This window comes from Orcinus orca, chromosome 15 (assembly GCF_937001465.1).
Source record: "Orcinus orca chromosome 15, mOrcOrc1.1, whole genome shotgun sequence".
Lineage (NCBI taxonomy): Eukaryota > Metazoa > Chordata > Mammalia > Artiodactyla > Delphinidae > Orcinus > Orcinus orca.
Genome location: NC_064573.1, coordinates 65,207,506 through 65,224,031, shown reverse-complemented (window position 1 = coordinate 65,224,031; position 16,526 = coordinate 65,207,506). Strand labels below are relative to the sequence as shown.

Sequence of the window (16,526 nt, the reverse complement as noted above, 5' to 3'; positions counted from 1 at the left end):
AAACTGGACAGATTCCATGTGTTTGGCCCTTTTCAGTTAAAACTATGGGTCCAGTACAGATCAAACTATGGATGTCAGGGATTTTTTTCCTTGGGAACGTTAACTTGCTTTACTGCTGTGACTGAGAGAGATATGGCTAGTTCATTCTGACTAAAGGCCAGCCAGATGGGAGAGGTGAGAGAACAAATTCCCCTTTTGATCAGTCAAAAGGAGGCCCCCTGGCACCAGGTCCCATTCTATTAATTATCTCTACTTCCCCATCTGAAGCCAATGATACACAGTACCTGCTTGATGCCTGCAGGGGCCCCTCACTAAACACAGGCATTTTATTTTAATGGTTTGGCTTCCTTGGATGTCCTTGGGCTAGGTAAGGACAGTCCGAGACAGTGTTCCTTCTGCCTTGGCTCCAAGCCTGGAGTGAACGTGTGCCCCTTCCTCAACTGGGACAAGCCACTGCTCTCCACTGACTGAATTCCCTGTTTCTGGTCCCCATTCACACCACAGGGTCTCCGTCAACTTCTCCACACCAAGGCTTTCAGAGCCAGGTTATTTTAGATCAGCACAACAGAGGCACTTCTGAGAGTTCAGCAGCAAACGGGACCATGCCATAACAAAGCCATTTCAGTCTGGCTATAGTTAATATTGAAATATTCAAGGCATGGAAAAAGTTGAAAATAAAATTAAGTTGTTAAAAAATTCTACAGATTATATGTATAGCAGAGCTTTCAAACTTACAAATAACACGAAATACCAAAATAATAGAGGTTTTCACTTTTCTTTCTCTCTCTTCCCCCCATTCACACACACACACACACCTTTTATGTAAGCCAGATAGTTATATGAAAATCAGGTAATATATTTTTTAATAATATCTCAAAATTCAGATCAAACAATATTGTACTTCATGAGTTTTTAGAAAAACCTCATAAATGATCCATTGGTTTCACTATATTTGATGTTATTGAATAATGTTATGATTTGGATTTTTTGTTTTTAGTGGGGTTTTTAACTTTGAAGTATTTGCTTCAGATTTACTGAAAGTAGAATTAATGGGGTCTTTTTGAAATTCTACTTTTAGACCTGGGGGGTGAAGGTTCAGAATCAGATGTGTTCACAGTAATGGATGCTAATTCCACTGATCCTGGTTTAAGAGGTCCCAGTGACACCTGGATAACAACTTTTGTTTCAGGAGGCAATCCTTCTAGTTGCTTAGGCTTCTTAAACATTTGATGACACTGGGTCTTGTGCTCCATTTTCTCCTTGAAAGTTAAAAACTGTAGCCGGCATTTGGAACACTGGTGAACATTCTTTTCCCAGTGTCCTCTATAATGACACATGTATGGTGTTGCAGTTTTGAAAATTTTGAGACAAAATGGGCAAAGCAAATTCTTAGTGTTTTTGTGGTATGTTCTGAAATGTGTTTCTACATCAGCAAAGGCTGACGATCTGTAATTGCAGACCTGGCACACATAGGGCATTTCGCCAGGCTTATGATTGTCCTTCATGTGCTGTAAGAGAACCTGATCTGTTTCAAAAGACAACTCACAGATTTTACAGACTGCAGAGGGCTCCTGGAAAGTATGGACACTTTCAATGTGACACTGCAGCTGGAAGGGAGTGGGAAACTGGCGGTGGCAGTGCTGGCAGGTAGTATGGTTTTTCCAGCTGTCACCCCTCTGCTTTTCAAGTTCCAAATGGTGCTTCATGTGATTCATAAACTTGACATTTTTTAGAACTTTCAAGCAGCTGAGGCATTTAAAGGCTGTGTGAGTCTTCTGTTCTGGCTGCCCATCTCCTGTATGCTGTCCATAGTAAAAGTCATGAAGTAACACGATCAGATTTCCTTTCGTGGGATCAACAGTCTTGTTTTGACTTGTTGGACTCGAAAAGTCTGTTTTTGCCAGTCCATTTTCCCCAAAAGGACTTATAGGCTTGCAATGAACACTGTCCTTTGGAAAAGCTGTTGGACAAGGTTCTCCATTCTGAACATGGCTTAATGAGGTATGAACACTGTCTGAGGGTGTGCTTTGCTGAGCTGTCATTGTATGAAAGATACCTGAAGGGGCCAGAGCTAAAGAGTGTCCCCCTATGATTCCATTACTGAGTTTAGGCCTTTGGGGATTTGTGCTATTTGTTTCAGAAGTGGAAAGTCGTTTTGTTACATGAGGACTTTTATTCATACCTCCTATAGAAAGTGCTGCTCCTACTGGATGCTGCAATGAACTTGTGAAGGTAATCAGAGGAGAACATGACTCTGAAGAGCTAATAGGCACGACTTGTAGTAAATTATTTTTATAATCAGGTTTAGACAAAGGCTCAATAATAATAGGACTATCTGTTGATCTTGACTCAGAGTCAGAAACTGGTAAGACAGTCATTGCTTCTGATGTAGGCATCACATGACTTACAGGCCGCAATTTGTGAGCATTATCTTTTCTGACGTGACCAGACTGTCTTCTCCTTGAACACGAACCTGGGGTAACTCTATTCAATATGTTTGAAACGACTGGTTTTGAATTTGAGGTCATCCCAACAAAGATCAGCTCAGCATCTTCATTTACATGTTCCACCCCAACGAAGATCAGTTCAGCATCTTCATCGTCTACCTGTTTGGTTTCTTGTATGCTTTTCTGCGGTTCTGACTCTTGTTCTTCACATAACATACATGGTGGTTCCATTTTCTAAATTTTTTTATTCTTGAAGGGTGTGGCCACAGGTCCCAGTGCTTCCTTTATATAAACTGCCACCTAAGTATAAACATACCACACATCAGTTAAGTACAGAAAAATACGTTACTTATTTCTCTCCAAAACTCTAGGGTATTTATAAACATCCTTATTTTACAGATAAGGACACCGAGAGTTAAAGAGGATAAATGACAGCTTAAAAACCTATGATTACAAGTCTGTACGACTCTAGAATCATAGCTTTGCCCTATGCTGATTTTGATCTCTCCTATTAAAAAAAGAAAACCCAAAACTCCAACAACTAATCACTAGGTGAAATCACATGTAAAGTATGAGTATTTTTACAAAAGCACCATTGTGCAGTGTTTAGAAACATGGGGTCCGGAGTCAAAGAAGATTAAGCTGGAATTCTAACCAGCTACATTTTTTTTTTTTGTGGTATGCGGGCCTCTCACTGTTGTGGCCTCTCCCGTTGCGGAGCACAGGCTCCGGACGCGCAGGCTCAGCGGCCATGGCTCACGGGCCCAGCAGCTCCGCGGCATGTGGGATCTTCCCGGACTGGGGCACGAACCCGTGTCCCCTGCATCGGCAGGCAGACACTCAACCACTGCGCCACCAGGGAAGCCCAGCTACATCTTTTTTGGAAAATTTATAACTTTTAAATGTGTTTCTGTATCTTAAAGGCAAAAATCCTTATTTCTTAGACTTAAAGTAACAGCTCTTTTTAAAAAGCATCGGGACTTCCGTGGTGGCGCAGTGGTTAAGAATCCGCCTGCCAACGCAGGGGACACGGGTTCAAGCCCTGGTCCAGGAAGATCCCACATGCCGCGGAGCAACTAAGCCTGTGTGCCACAACTACTGAGCCTGTGCTCTAGAGCCCGTGAGCCACAACTACTGAACCCACGTGTCACAACTACTGAAGCCCGTGTGCCTAGAGCCTATGCTCTGCAACAAGAGAAGTTACCTCATTGAGAAGCCTGCACACCGCAACAAAGAGTAGCCCCCCTTGACGCAACTAGAGAAAGCCGCGCAACAACAAAGACCCAACGTAGCCAAAAAATAAATAAATAAATTTAAAAAAAGAAAAAGCATCAAATATTCAATGGCATCTTGTTTTGTACTAGAATTGGAAGAAAATTTATATTAAATGCCCATATATAAATTGATTCACACATACTGATTTCATATATGTTAATATAGAAAAGAAGTGTCAACTTCAAAGAATAGAATAAGAGTATCTACATATGGTCAACAAATAGCATAATTCAATGTCAAGCGCTTAGCACAGGCCTAGCAAATTGGGAATGAACTCTCTTGATAATCTCACCCCAACTCAACACTGATGTCTCCTAAATTTCTTCCTCTAATCCTGACTTCCCTACTAAACTTAAATCCAACAGTGCTTTGTGCCTCACTCCACCTGTCTCTTCACATAGCAGGCAAAGTAATGCTGTTCAAACAAATTAGACTGCATCACTGCTCAGCTCAAAACCTTCCAATGCCTTTCTGGTTCACTCAGTAAAAGGCCAAGTCCTTCCAATGCCTGTAAGACCACACTTCCAACCCTACATACTGTCCCCTGCAATTATCTCATACTCCTCTCCCCCATCCACTTCACTTTAACCACACTAACCTCCTTGCTATTTCTTGAACAAACTAAACACTTTACCTTACTTAGAGTCTTTATATTTGTTGTCCCTCTAATATGAATGCTCATCATTCAGATACCTACATGGCTGGCCCCTCACCACCTTCAGGGCTCTGTTCCAAGCCTTCTTCTCAGAGAGGTTCTCAAATACTCCAATCAACCTCTAATTCACATTCCCAATTTCTCTTCCCTTCTCTTCCACCTATAAGCATTTATCACCACCTAATATATTATAAACATTATTTATCTTGATTATTTTCTATTGTCTATCCAGTAAAATATAAACTCCAAAGGGCAGGAATTGTCTTTTGTTGACTGCTGGATCACCAGCACAAAGAACATTGCCTAGCATAGCATGGGAGCTCAACAAATACAGAATTTGTTAAATGAATTAATAAATAGTAACTCTCATCAATATGAACCTTTATTTGTAGAGCAGAGTGTGCTCCATTAATTCCATGTTTTCTATCAATTTACTCTGAGAACCTTGTCTGAATCAGAAATTCACGTGTTGAAGCCCTAACCCCCAATGTGATGGTATTTGAAGATGGGGTCTTTGGGGGATAATTAGGTTTAGATAAGGTCATGAGGGCCCTCATGACTGGACTAGTGCCTAGAAGAGACATCACAGAGCTTGCTTTCTCTCTATGTCCCCCAACACCCCCCCAAATGTGAAGACACAGGAAGAAGGTGAAAGAAAGCCCTCAGTGGGGAACCAAATCAGCCAGCACCTTGATCTTGGACTTTCCAGCCTTCAAAACTGTGGGAATAAATTTGTTGTTTTTAAAAAATAAAAATAAACTGGGTTCCAATAACATTGTTGAACTTTCACCTAACTGATCTTCGTAGAATTTTTAGCTGTTGACCATACTGATTAACTTTTCATCCAACCAATCATCCGAGATGAAAAGTTAATTAAGAGTGGAGAAAGAATGATACATAAAACAAACAAGTTAATGAATGCGTTCATTTAGAACAAGAGTAACAACAGACCATGGGAATTTTCTTATCACTTCTCCTCTAGTGTCCTTATTTTCTACAATTACCAGAAACTTGAGAATTCGGGGTAGGGAGGTTGGACATGCCAAGACCTGCTAGATCTAAGGGATGAGTCCTCAAAAATCACTTCATTTCCCCCACCAACAAAGTTGCCAAGGGCTGTCCAAGGAGCCAATGAGAGGTTTCACTCCAAAAATAGCTGAGAGAACAGTGGGTGATGACCCACCTCCCAGGTTATTCCTGTGCATTTCAACAACGGCCCTTTAAATGGGTTTTGTTATAGCCACACAACAGATTTTTTCAGGCATCAGTCCCTCTTAAGTAACTTCCTGAGATTACACCACTAGGACTCCTCTGGTACCTACCCTCACCATTTTCCCTTGCCCGTGACTCTTTTCACCCATCACTGCTCCTCCAGATTCTTGTCCCAACCCTGTCACTCTCTCTCCACCACAGCACTCAAGTCCCTTCTCCACCACTCCTTCTTCCCGCTACTCCATTAACCCCACACAGTTGCTGCCTTAGAATTTAACATCCATTAAACACAGACCCTTGGGGGAAATGGGGGTTTCACAGGATCCTTAAAACTGCCATAAACATTTGGATTCTATCCTAGGGCAACTGAGCAAAACAAAAGTAATTTTTTCATAAATATTTTTTAACAAATATTTTTTCACAAATAAGCTCAGGATGATAAAGGAATGCAAAAATACAGTCTAATCTAGCCTGGGAGTCGAGGAGGAGAACAACTATTAAGCCAAGGTTGTTCATGGTCAAAAAAACAAGACTATTTCTATAGAATGGACTGAGAGAAAAAGTAAGGATTTACAGACCCTCACCACCACTTCCACTCTTCTTTTTTTACTTTATTTTTGAGGTCGCCCTGACATAAACCCCTTCCTTCGCCTGAGGGCTTCTCTCTTTCAAAAATTTTATTTATTTATGGCTGTGTTGGGTCTTCATTGCTGCACACAGGCTTTCTCTAGTTGCCGTGAGCGGGGGCTACTCTTCGTTGCGGTGCACATGCTCTTCATTGCGGTAGCTTCTCTTGTTGCGGAGCATGGGCTCTAGGAGCGCGGGCTTCAGTAGTTGTGGCATGCGGGCTCAGGAGTTGTGGCTCACGGGCTCTAGAGCACAGGCTCAGTAGTTGTGGTGCACAGGCTTAGTTGCTCCGTGGCATGTGGGATTTTCCCGAACCAGAGTTCGAACCCGTGTCCCCTGCATTGGCAGGTGGATTACTTAACCATTGTGCCACCAGGGAAGTCCCACCATTTCCACTCTTGCTACCTCTCTGACCTCTCCTCTCTCTACTCTAACATTCATTCACTCCAATCCAGCTACAGTGGCTTCCTTGCTGCTCCCTTTGAAGTCTCCACCTGAAATTCTTGTCTTCCAGATATCCCCATGGCTAACACTTCTACCTCCTTCAAGTCCATGTCCAAACCTACCTATTCCAAGAGACTTACTCTGACCACCTTATCTAAAATCACAACACTCCTACCTACCCAACATTCAATCCTATGACCCTACTCTATTATATTTTTCCTAATTTCATAACATCACCTTTTATTTCACAAGAGAATGTACATATTTATAATACTATCTTTCTTCTTCCACTGAACTGTTAGTTCCTTCCATGGGAGAAATTCTGTTTTGTTTTTTAGTTTGTTTTTGTCTGTTTTGTTCACTGATTTCTCCCAAGGGCCAAAAGCAGTCCTGGCATACAATAAGCACTCAAATATTCATTAAAAGAAAATAATTATCTCGAAGGGGATAAAAATAATTCAACAAAAGAAGGCAGGGTGATGGAAAAGGTAGGAAATGTTCAAACTTGGGATATAACCAATTTTCTTCAAGTCTGGGAGCCACTGAGGTGCACTGTTATACCAAATGTGAGAGCCCTGCAATCCTGGGATTCAGGAGGATGACTGGCCAGATCTCATCATGGGGACCAACAGTTTGGGGAAGCCTTTTCTTAGAACAGTATGGTTAGAGTACTACATTTCACCCAGGCAGGCAGGAGAGAAATTCAGCCACTTTCCCTTTTCCTTCCTTTCCTCCCAAGAGCAGCATCTTAGAAGAATCCACAAAGGAGATATGAGCAGGGTAGGAGTTCAACCTAAAAGTGGCCTGTTAGTTCTGAGGCAATTCCTTTCACTAAGACTAAGAATTTGGAGAGGGTTTGGAAGTATCAGGTGAGTGGAGAATGCTATAAAGAGAGGGGCTGTGGAGGACCACAAAAAAGACACCTTAAAAAAAAAATGGGGCTTCCCTGTTGGCGCAGTGGTTGAGAGTCCGCCTGTTGATGCAGGGGACACGGGTTCGTGCCCCAGTCCAGGAAGATCCCACGTGCCGTGGAGTGGCTGGGCCCGTGAGCCATGGCCGCTGAGCCTGCACGTCCGGAGCCTGTGCTCCGCAACGGGAGAGGCCACAACAGTGAGAGGCCCGTGTACCGCAAAAAAAAAAAAAAAGACACCTGCCTGCAGAAAAAGCATTTGACTAAATCTAGCACTTTTTCATGATGAAAAACAAACAAACAAAAAACCCTCAACAATTAGGAACAGAAGAGAACTTTCTCAAGCAAAGGGTACCTGTAAAACACCCACAGCTAGCATCATACTTAGTCGTGAAAGACTGAAAGCTTTCCCTCTAAGATTGGGAACAAGACAAGGATGTCTACTACTGTACTTTGAATCAATATTATACCTGAAGTTCTATAACCAGGACAATCAGGCAAGAAAAAGGAGTTAAAAAAAAAAAAAAAAAAAGAAGTAGCAGCATTCAGAATGGAAAAGGAAAAAGTAAAACTATATTGGAGATGACATGATTTTGTATATACAAAATCCTGAGGAATCCACATAACAAGTATTAGAATTAAAAGGTTGCAGAATACAAGATCAATATAAAAAAATCAATTATGTTTCTATATAGTAGCAATAAATGTTCTGAAAATGAACGTAAATAAACACTTCCATTTACACAGTTACAAAGAATACTTATCAGAAAGAGAAAGACAAATATCATTATGATAGTACTTATATGTGGAATCTAAAATAAGACACAATTGAACTTATCTATGAAACAGAAACAGACTCACAGACACAGAAAACAGACTTGTGGTTGCCAAGGATTGTGGGGAGGGATGGATTGGGAGTTTGGGATTAGCAGATGCAAACTATTACATATAGAACGGATAAACAACAAGATCCTACTGTATAGCACAGGGAACTATATTCAATATCTTGTGATAAACCATAATGGAAAAGAATATGAAAAAGAATGTATATGTACAACTGAATCACTCTGCTGTACAGAGGAAATTAACACAACACTGTAGATCAACTATACTTCAATAAAATAAATTTTTGAAAAAAGAATACTTAGGAATAAATTTAATAGAAATGCAGCACTTTTTTATTCTGAAAACATTGAATTATACTAAATACATTGTTGAAGCAATTAAAGACCTAAATAAATGTAAAGACATCCCACATTCATGGATCAGAAGATTTAATATTGTTAAAATGGCAAGACTCCCACAACTGATCTATCAAAATCTTGGCTAGCCTTCTCACAGAATTGAAACTCATATGAAAATTCAAGGAACTCAGAATAACCAAAACAATCTTGAAAAAGAAAAAACTGAAAGATTCAGACTTTCTGATTTCAAAACTTACTACAAAGCTATAGTAATCAAGAAATGTGGCACTGGCATAAGGATAGAAACAGATCAATGGAATAGATCAATGGAATAGAATTCAAGAGTCCAGAAAAAAACCCATGCATTAATGGTGAACTGATTTTCAGCAAGATTACCAAAATAATCAGTGGGGAACAGATAAATCTTTTCAACAAATGTTGATGGAACAACTGGACATCCATATGTCAAAGAATGAATGAAGTTGGGCCCCTGCTCACACCATACATATAAAAAATAACTCAAAATGGATTGTGAAACTAAAAGTACAGCTAAAACTAAAAAAAACTCTTTAAAGAAAATTGGAGTAAATGGTTTCTTAGAGAAGACACCAAAAGAATAAATGACAAAGGAAAAAATAACAGGACTTCATCAAATTGACAACTTTTGGACTTCAAAGGACACCGTCATGAAAGTAAAAAGATAACTCACAGAATGGGAGAAAAATATCTGTAAATCATATATGTGACTAGGAACACATATATATATGATACATATACATTGATATGTTACAAGGGACACATATAGATACTAACATATGTGATAAAAGAATATATAAAGATCTTTTATAACAGAAGAATAAAAAAACAGCTCAATTAAAAAATCAGCAGAGGACCTGAATAGATAATTCTCCAAAGATGATATAAAATGGCTAGCAAGTATATGAAAAGATGCTCAACATACTAATCATCAGAGAAATGTGAATGTAAACCACAGTGAAAGATCACCTAACACCCATCAGGATGGCTACTATAAGGAAGGAAGGAAGGAAGGAAGGAAGAAAGGGAGGGAAGGAGGGAAGGAAGGCAGGAGAAAGGAAGGGGAGGGGAGGGGAGGGAAACTGTTGGCAAGCATGTACACAAACTGTATCCTTGTGTGCTATGGATGGATTGTAAATAGTGCAAATGCTGTGGAAAACAGTATAAACGCTCCTCAAAAAGTTAAAAATAGAACTACCATATGATCCAGCAATTCCACTTTTGGATATAGATCCAAAAGAAATGAAAGTGGGGTCTCTAAGAGATATGTGCACATCCATGCTCACAGCAGCACTATTCACAATAACTAAGAGGTGGAAGCAACCTAAATGTCCATCAACTGATGAATGAATTTTTAAAATGTGATATACACATACAACGGAACATTATTTAGCCATAAAAAAGAAATTCTGCCACATGCTACAATATGCATGATCCTTGAAGACATCATACATCATGCTAAATGAAATAGCCAGTCATAAAGATAAGGTCATGAGGGCCCTCATGACTGGATTAGTGCCAAGAAGAGACATCACAGAGCTTGCTTACATACAAATACTGCATGCTTCCACTTATGTGAAGTATCCAAAGTAGTCAAAGCAATAGAAAAGAAACATAAAGGAGAATGGTGGATACTATGGTCTAGCAGGAGAGGGAAAAGTTTGTTGTTTAATGGGATGGGTAGTTTCAATTTTGCAAGATGAAAAAGTCTAGAGATCTAAAAGTCTAGAGATCATTTCAAAACAATGTAAATGGGGAATTCCCTGACGGTCCAGTTGTTAGGCGCTTTTACTGCAGGGAGCCTGGGTTCGATCCCTGGTCGGGAACTATCCTGCAAGCCGTGCAGCGTGGCAAAAACAAAAAAACAAAAAAGAAAAAAACAATGTGAATATACTTAACACTTAAAAATGGTTAAGATGGGGCTTCCCTGGTGGTGCAGTGGCTAAGAATCTGCCTGCCAATGCAGAAAACACGGTTCGAGCCCTGATCCGGGAAGATCCCACATGCCACAGAGCAACTAAGCCCGTGTGCCACAGCTACTGAGCCTGCGCTCTAAAGCCCGTGAGCCACAACTACTGAAGCCCACGTGCCTAGAGCCCGTGCTCCGCAACAAGAGAAGCCACTGCAGTGAGAAGCCCACACACCACAACAAAGAGTAGCCCCATTAGCTGCAACTAGAGAAAGCATGTGCCCAGCAACAAAGACCCAACGCAGCCAAAAATAAAATAAATGAATTTTTAAAAAATGGTTAAGATGGTAAAATTTATGTTATATGTTTTTTACAACAATAAAAAAACCTTTTTTAAACAGGCAAAGGATTCGGAGAGACATTTCACCAAAGAAGATGCTATACAAATGTCCAATAAGCACAGGAAATACTGCTTAACATGATTAGGAAAATGTAAATCAATCACAATGAGATACTCCTTCACACTCACTAGATTGGCTATAATCAAAAAGAGAAACAATAACAAGTGCTGCAGAGGATGTGGAGAAATTGGAATCCTCATATATTGCTGGTGCAATTGCTACAAAGTGCTACAACCACTTTGGAAAACAGTTTGGCAATACCTCAAAAATTAAATATAGAGTTACCATATGATCCAGCAACTTCACTCTTAGATATATACCCATAAAAACTGAAAACATTAAGTCCACGCAAAAACAATGTTAACAGCAGCATTCCTCACAATAGCCACAAAGAGCACACAATCCAAATGTCCACTAACTGATGAATGGATAAACAAAACTGTGGTGTATGCTTACAATGGAATACTATTCAGCCATAAAAACAAAGCACTGCTGTGTATCTATGACATGGATGAACCTGAAAACATGCTAATTGAATAAAGCCAGACACCAAAGGTCACATATTGTATGTGAGAGAATTGTATGTAGAGGAGAATCAAGAAAGAGAAGCATCCTGTAATCTAAATGAAAATTTTTTTCAGGGAGGAGGAAATGAACTACTTTGATAAATGCTGCCAATAAATCAAATAAAATAAAAACTAAAAATTGACCATTGAGTTAAACATTGTGGAATTCATTAGTGACCTTGACAAGAGTGGATTTAAAAGAAAACAAGAGACTTGGAGATAACAAGTATGGCCAACTCTGTAGAAGTTTTCCTATAACTAGCAAGTATGAAATAAAACAAGCAGAAGGGGGATGTGCCATCAAAAGATGGATTTTTTAATGAGAGATGACATTATAATCAGCCTGTCTGCTGATGGGAACCGTCCAGATAAACAGAAAACTTAATCCGAAGAAGAAACTTGCTAGAATATCCTTGAACAAACAGGAATTGATTGGATCTAGTATACAAGAAGTGTACACAAGCCAAATAATTCACTCATAGTAACAGACCTGAGACCATATGAAGAAAGGCTGGCATGGTGGATTAATGAGTATGGTAGCCAGCCTCCAAGATGGCCCCAAATGAATCCCGCCTCCTGGTATTCCCAATCCTGTGTAGCTCTCCCTCACACTATCACAGGGTTGACTGTGAGACTAAGCAAAGACAGAAGTGAAGGTGTGTAACTTCTGAAAAGACTCTGCACTTCATCTTGGGTGCAAATTCTCTCCTGAATCACTCGCTCTGGGGGAAGCCAGCAGCCATGACATGAGCAGCCCCATGGAGAGACTCAGAGAGGGAGGAACTGAGGCCCCTTGCTAACAGCCAAGTGAGTGAAGTTAGATTCAACAAAAGTCATGGAGAGACCCTGAGGCAAAACCACCCAGCTAAGCCACTCTTGGATTCTAGACCATGAGATAATATGTTTTTTCAAGCTATTAAGTTGTGAGATAATGTGTACAACACAGATATTTCAAGTTACCATATCACTCACATGTCGTACTTGCAACTCTGAACTGTCATACACAGAACAGCTCTCCTATAAGTACAGCAAAATTTTAAAAACAAGCAAACGAAAAAAACAAAACGGGAATTCCCTGGCAGTCCAGTGGTTAGGACTTAGCACTCTGACTGCTGGCGCCCCAGGTTCAATCCCTGGTTGGGGAACTAAAATCCCATAAGCCACGCGGCGCAGCCAAAACAAAACAAAACATGGCAAAATTGACATGCCATGAAGCTTGTATAGTCAAATCAAACTTGTATAGTCAAGCCAAGGACTCAAAGTTGTACCAGCGACAGATAAGTAACTATACAACAGAGCTGTATGCACAAGTTGCTAGGCATAAAAACTTGTTTACTGACATGAAGTGAACACAGATACCCCGCCCATCCAGTCATATTCAATTACTTCATGAAATAAAACCCTTAAGGAAAAGGGTACAGAAATGAACAAACTAATCCCATGGAATCATGTTAAATCACAACACATTTACTCTGAATGAACCACTTTATTTATTTATTTATTTGGCCGTGCCACGTGGCTTGTGGGATCCCAGTTCCTCGAACAGGGACTGAACCCGGGCTACTGCAGTGCAAGTCCAGAATCCTAACCCGGAGGCCACCAGGGGGCTCCCATCACTTTATTATTTTAATACATTAGCTGAAACCTTAGGCCACGTGCATCAGCCCACATTAGCCTCACTGCGTGGTAGAAGTCAGCTTTACACAACTTAAAAATCCATGGTGCTCTTACTTTTTTCCCTTTCAAAACAGCAGGTGAAAGCCGGCCCCCAGCCCCCTGCCCCTTTTTAAGGCCGCAACTTAGAGGTCTCCAGAATGAGCTGAACCAATGAGTGCCCTGAAGTCGTCACACACATTCTGGGTCGGCTCCCACCCGCGCAGGAGAACGCTCTCTGGGCAGCAACGTGTTAGCCCGGGAGAGAAGAAAAACGCTAAGGGTAAAAAAGATACCACTCTGGGGGCTTCCCTGGTGGTGCAGTGGTTAAGAATCCGCCTGCCAATGCAGGAGACACGGGTTCGAGCCCCGATCCAGGAAGATCCCACATGCCACGGAGCAACTATGCCCGTGCGCCACAGCTACTGAGTCTGTGCTCTAGGGCCCGAAAGCCACAGCTACTGAGCCCGTGCGCTGCAACTACTGAAGCCCGTGCACCCTAGAGCCCGTGCTCCACAACGAGAGGCCACCGCAATGAGAAGCCCGCGCACCACAACGAAGAGTAGCCCCCGCTCGCCACAACAAGAGAAAGCCCATGTGCAGCAACAAAGACCCAACACAGCCATAGATAGATAGATAGATACATAGATAGATAGATAGATACCACTCTGGTTCTCATTAGAAAGACGTCTGTCACCTTACCTCAGGCGCGCACTGAAAACCTGGGGGCTTGAGATTTTCCAGGCAGGAGCAGGTCGCATCCTAGAGACCAGCAGAGAAAAGGGTGAGGGTGAGTCACGTGTTACGGGATCATCCTATCCCCCAGGCCCTAGCCGGTCCTGCCCTGAGCATGTTTACCAGGCGTCTCACACTGAACCAGAGAACAGAATCTCGAACAAGCCTCCTCCTCCAACCTCCCCTCTCTCAGTAAAAACCACCTCATCTGCCACCTGCCCAAACCAAAAGCCTGGACCTCGGGCGCCCAGGGGGGCTCCCACAGGGGGCCCAGGCGCAGCGGCAGGGGAGAAGCCACCAGATCGATTTGTTTTTTGGTTTGTTTTAGCTGCGCCCTCCTGACAGCGCCTGGACCCACGGCTCTCCAGAACCCCGCCGGGCCTGCGTCACAGAACTGCCCTGACGTTGTTTTGTGCTGTAACGTATTAGGAGACCTCGGCGGGGGCCGGGGGCCTGATACGCCCTTCCCCCGAGGCCAGCTCGGCCCACCCCTGGGGGAGGGAGGCTGACGGAGAGCGGCGCCCGCCCAGATTGGGGAAGGGAGAGGGTGAAAGGGATGTCAGGGCCTGGGCCTCACCCTCCCTCCTGAGGGCCCGCGGCCCCACACACGCCGCCAGGGCCGTGCCAGGCCCGGCGCTCGTGAGGACCCGAGAAACCCTCCCCTCGGCCCTCAGGGACCGCTCCGGCCGCGCCACGGTCCCCGTCGACGGCGGGGCCAGAAAGTCCGGCGGCTCACCGGCCCCGAGGCTCTCCCCTGGCGAAGCCTGAGGCGACTACGCCTCCTCAGGCCCCGGGCGCCGCAGACGCCGCCAACGCCCACGCCCCGGCTCGCGCGCCCGCTGTCACCTGTGATTGGCTGCCAGGTGCCGGCGCGAGGTCGGGCGCTGTGGTCTGATTGGCAGCGAGTCCGGGTGGGCGCATGCGCGCTCTCTAGCGCCCCGGCAGTTGCAACCGTTGGGAGCGGGGTCAGGCTGAACCTGTGTCTCAAAGGTCTTGGGCTGGCAAGACGCCAGAGTTCGCCAGGGCTCAGGGTAAAGAGCGGGCTCCCAGTCCCTCAGGGGAGTCCAGCTCTTGCAATCCTCAGGTGTGATCCGTCTCCCATAAAAGCACTATCTGCCGGCCCCTTGCTTAAGGAACTTTGCAACTGGGTGTTGAAGCCCGTCTTCTTGGACTTGCATTTGGGGCCAATCCAGTGCAGCCTGCCTCCTGTTTTTGTACAGCCTGCAGCGAGCTAAAAAAAGAGCTTTACAATAAAAAAAAATTCTTTTTATTTTAGAGCTTTACATTTTTTAATGGCTGGGGAAAACCACAAAGAGAATATTATTTTGTGACAAGTGAAAATTATATGAAATTCAATTATCAGAGTCCTTAAAGTTGGAACAGGGACTTGCTTGTTCCTTTAGTTATCATCTATGGCTGCAAAGTAGATTAATTGCCAGAGATCATATTCGCAAGCCTAAAGTATTATTTGGTCCTTTACAGAATCTTTTTTTTGAAAATTTATTTATGGCTGTATTGGGTCTTCGTTTCTGTGCGAGGGCTTTCTCTAGTTGTGGCAAGCGGAGGCCACTCTTCATCGCGGTGCGCGGGCCTCTCACTATCGCGGCCTCTCTTGTTGCGGAGCACAGGCTCCAGACGCGCAGGCTCAGTAATGGTGGCTCACGGGCCCAGTTGCTCCGCGGCATATGGGATCTTCCCAGACCAGGGCTCGCACCCGTGTCCACTGAATTGGCAGGCAGATTCTCAACCACTGTGCCACCAGGGAAGCCCCTACAGAATCTTTTTTAAGTGCCCTGTTTTGCTGGAATCTCCTAGTAATCGTTTGAAAAAAAAAAAAGTTTTTGGTTTAATCTATAATGCTATTTTCTTCTCTATTATATTCATTTTCCATTCTTTATTATTTCCTTCCTTCTTATTACTATAGGTTTGTTCTGTTGCTCTCCTTTACAACTTTTTGAGATAAATGCCTAACTCATTTATTTGTAACTGATTTCTCTTGTATGTAATGCTATAAATTTACCTTAATTTACTAAAGTACAGATTTAACTGTGTCCCACAATTTTTGCTTAATAATGTGTTTGTTCATTATCATTCACTTCCAAGTATATCCTAATTTCCATGTATATCCTAATATCCTAATATTCTCTTCTTAAAACAAGGATTATGTATTATATACTAATATATTTATTTTCCAAATCTATGGGATTTTAAAAGCTGAATGAATTTTAAATGAATTTCTCATTTTGTTGCATTATGGTCAGATCACACAGTTTAAATATTATTGATCCTTTGAAGATTTCCATTCAGTGAAGTATACCATAGTCAAAATGAAGAGGATGTAATGTAGAGAAAATATTTGCAATGTCTAAAATGTGTATATGTGAAATGACCTCCTTTAGGCCTCACAATTACTCCAATACCTTTCAGTAAACTACCATCAACTAAGCTCCAGGCTTTATTCAAATTTCACTA

The 16,526-nt window shown here is 42.4% G+C and overlaps 1 protein-coding gene and 1 non-coding gene across 4 annotated transcripts; one reads left to right on the top strand and one right to left on the bottom strand.

The window, feature by feature from the left end:
• Window positions 1-937: 937 nt before the first annotated feature.
• ZNF280B (zinc finger protein 280B) lies at window positions 938-15,298 on the bottom strand. Of its 3 annotated transcripts, none has more exons than XM_049698052.1 (3): window positions 14,293-15,298; window positions 14,022-14,081; window positions 938-2,747 (listed from the first exon to the last, which is right to left on the bottom strand). In XM_049698052.1, exon 3 carries the CDS (start codon window positions 2,676-2,678, stop codon window positions 1,047-1,049), a length of 1,632 nt encoding a protein of 543 aa, XP_049554009.1. In that variant the 5' UTR covers window positions 2,679-2,747; window positions 14,022-14,081; window positions 14,293-15,298; the 3' UTR covers window positions 938-1,046. The 3 variants fall into 3 exon arrangements, with proteins under 3 accessions (XP_049554009.1, XP_012393680.2, XP_033268680.1); XM_012538226.3 differs by having other exon boundaries at window positions 14,632-15,298; XM_033412789.2 differs by having other exon boundaries at window positions 14,791-15,298.
• Window positions 12,739-12,811, top strand: TRNAQ-CUG (transfer RNA glutamine (anticodon CUG)). Its single transcript has one exon. It is a non-coding gene; the product is annotated as a tRNA-Gln (tRNA).
• Window positions 15,299-16,526: the final 1,228 nt, after the last annotated feature.

Excerpts from the sequence above, each read along its gene's own strand:
- ZNF280B (XM_049698052.1), bottom strand. The coding sequence starts at position 2,678 with ATGGAACCACCATGTATGTTATGTGAAGAACAAGAGTCAGAACCGCAG.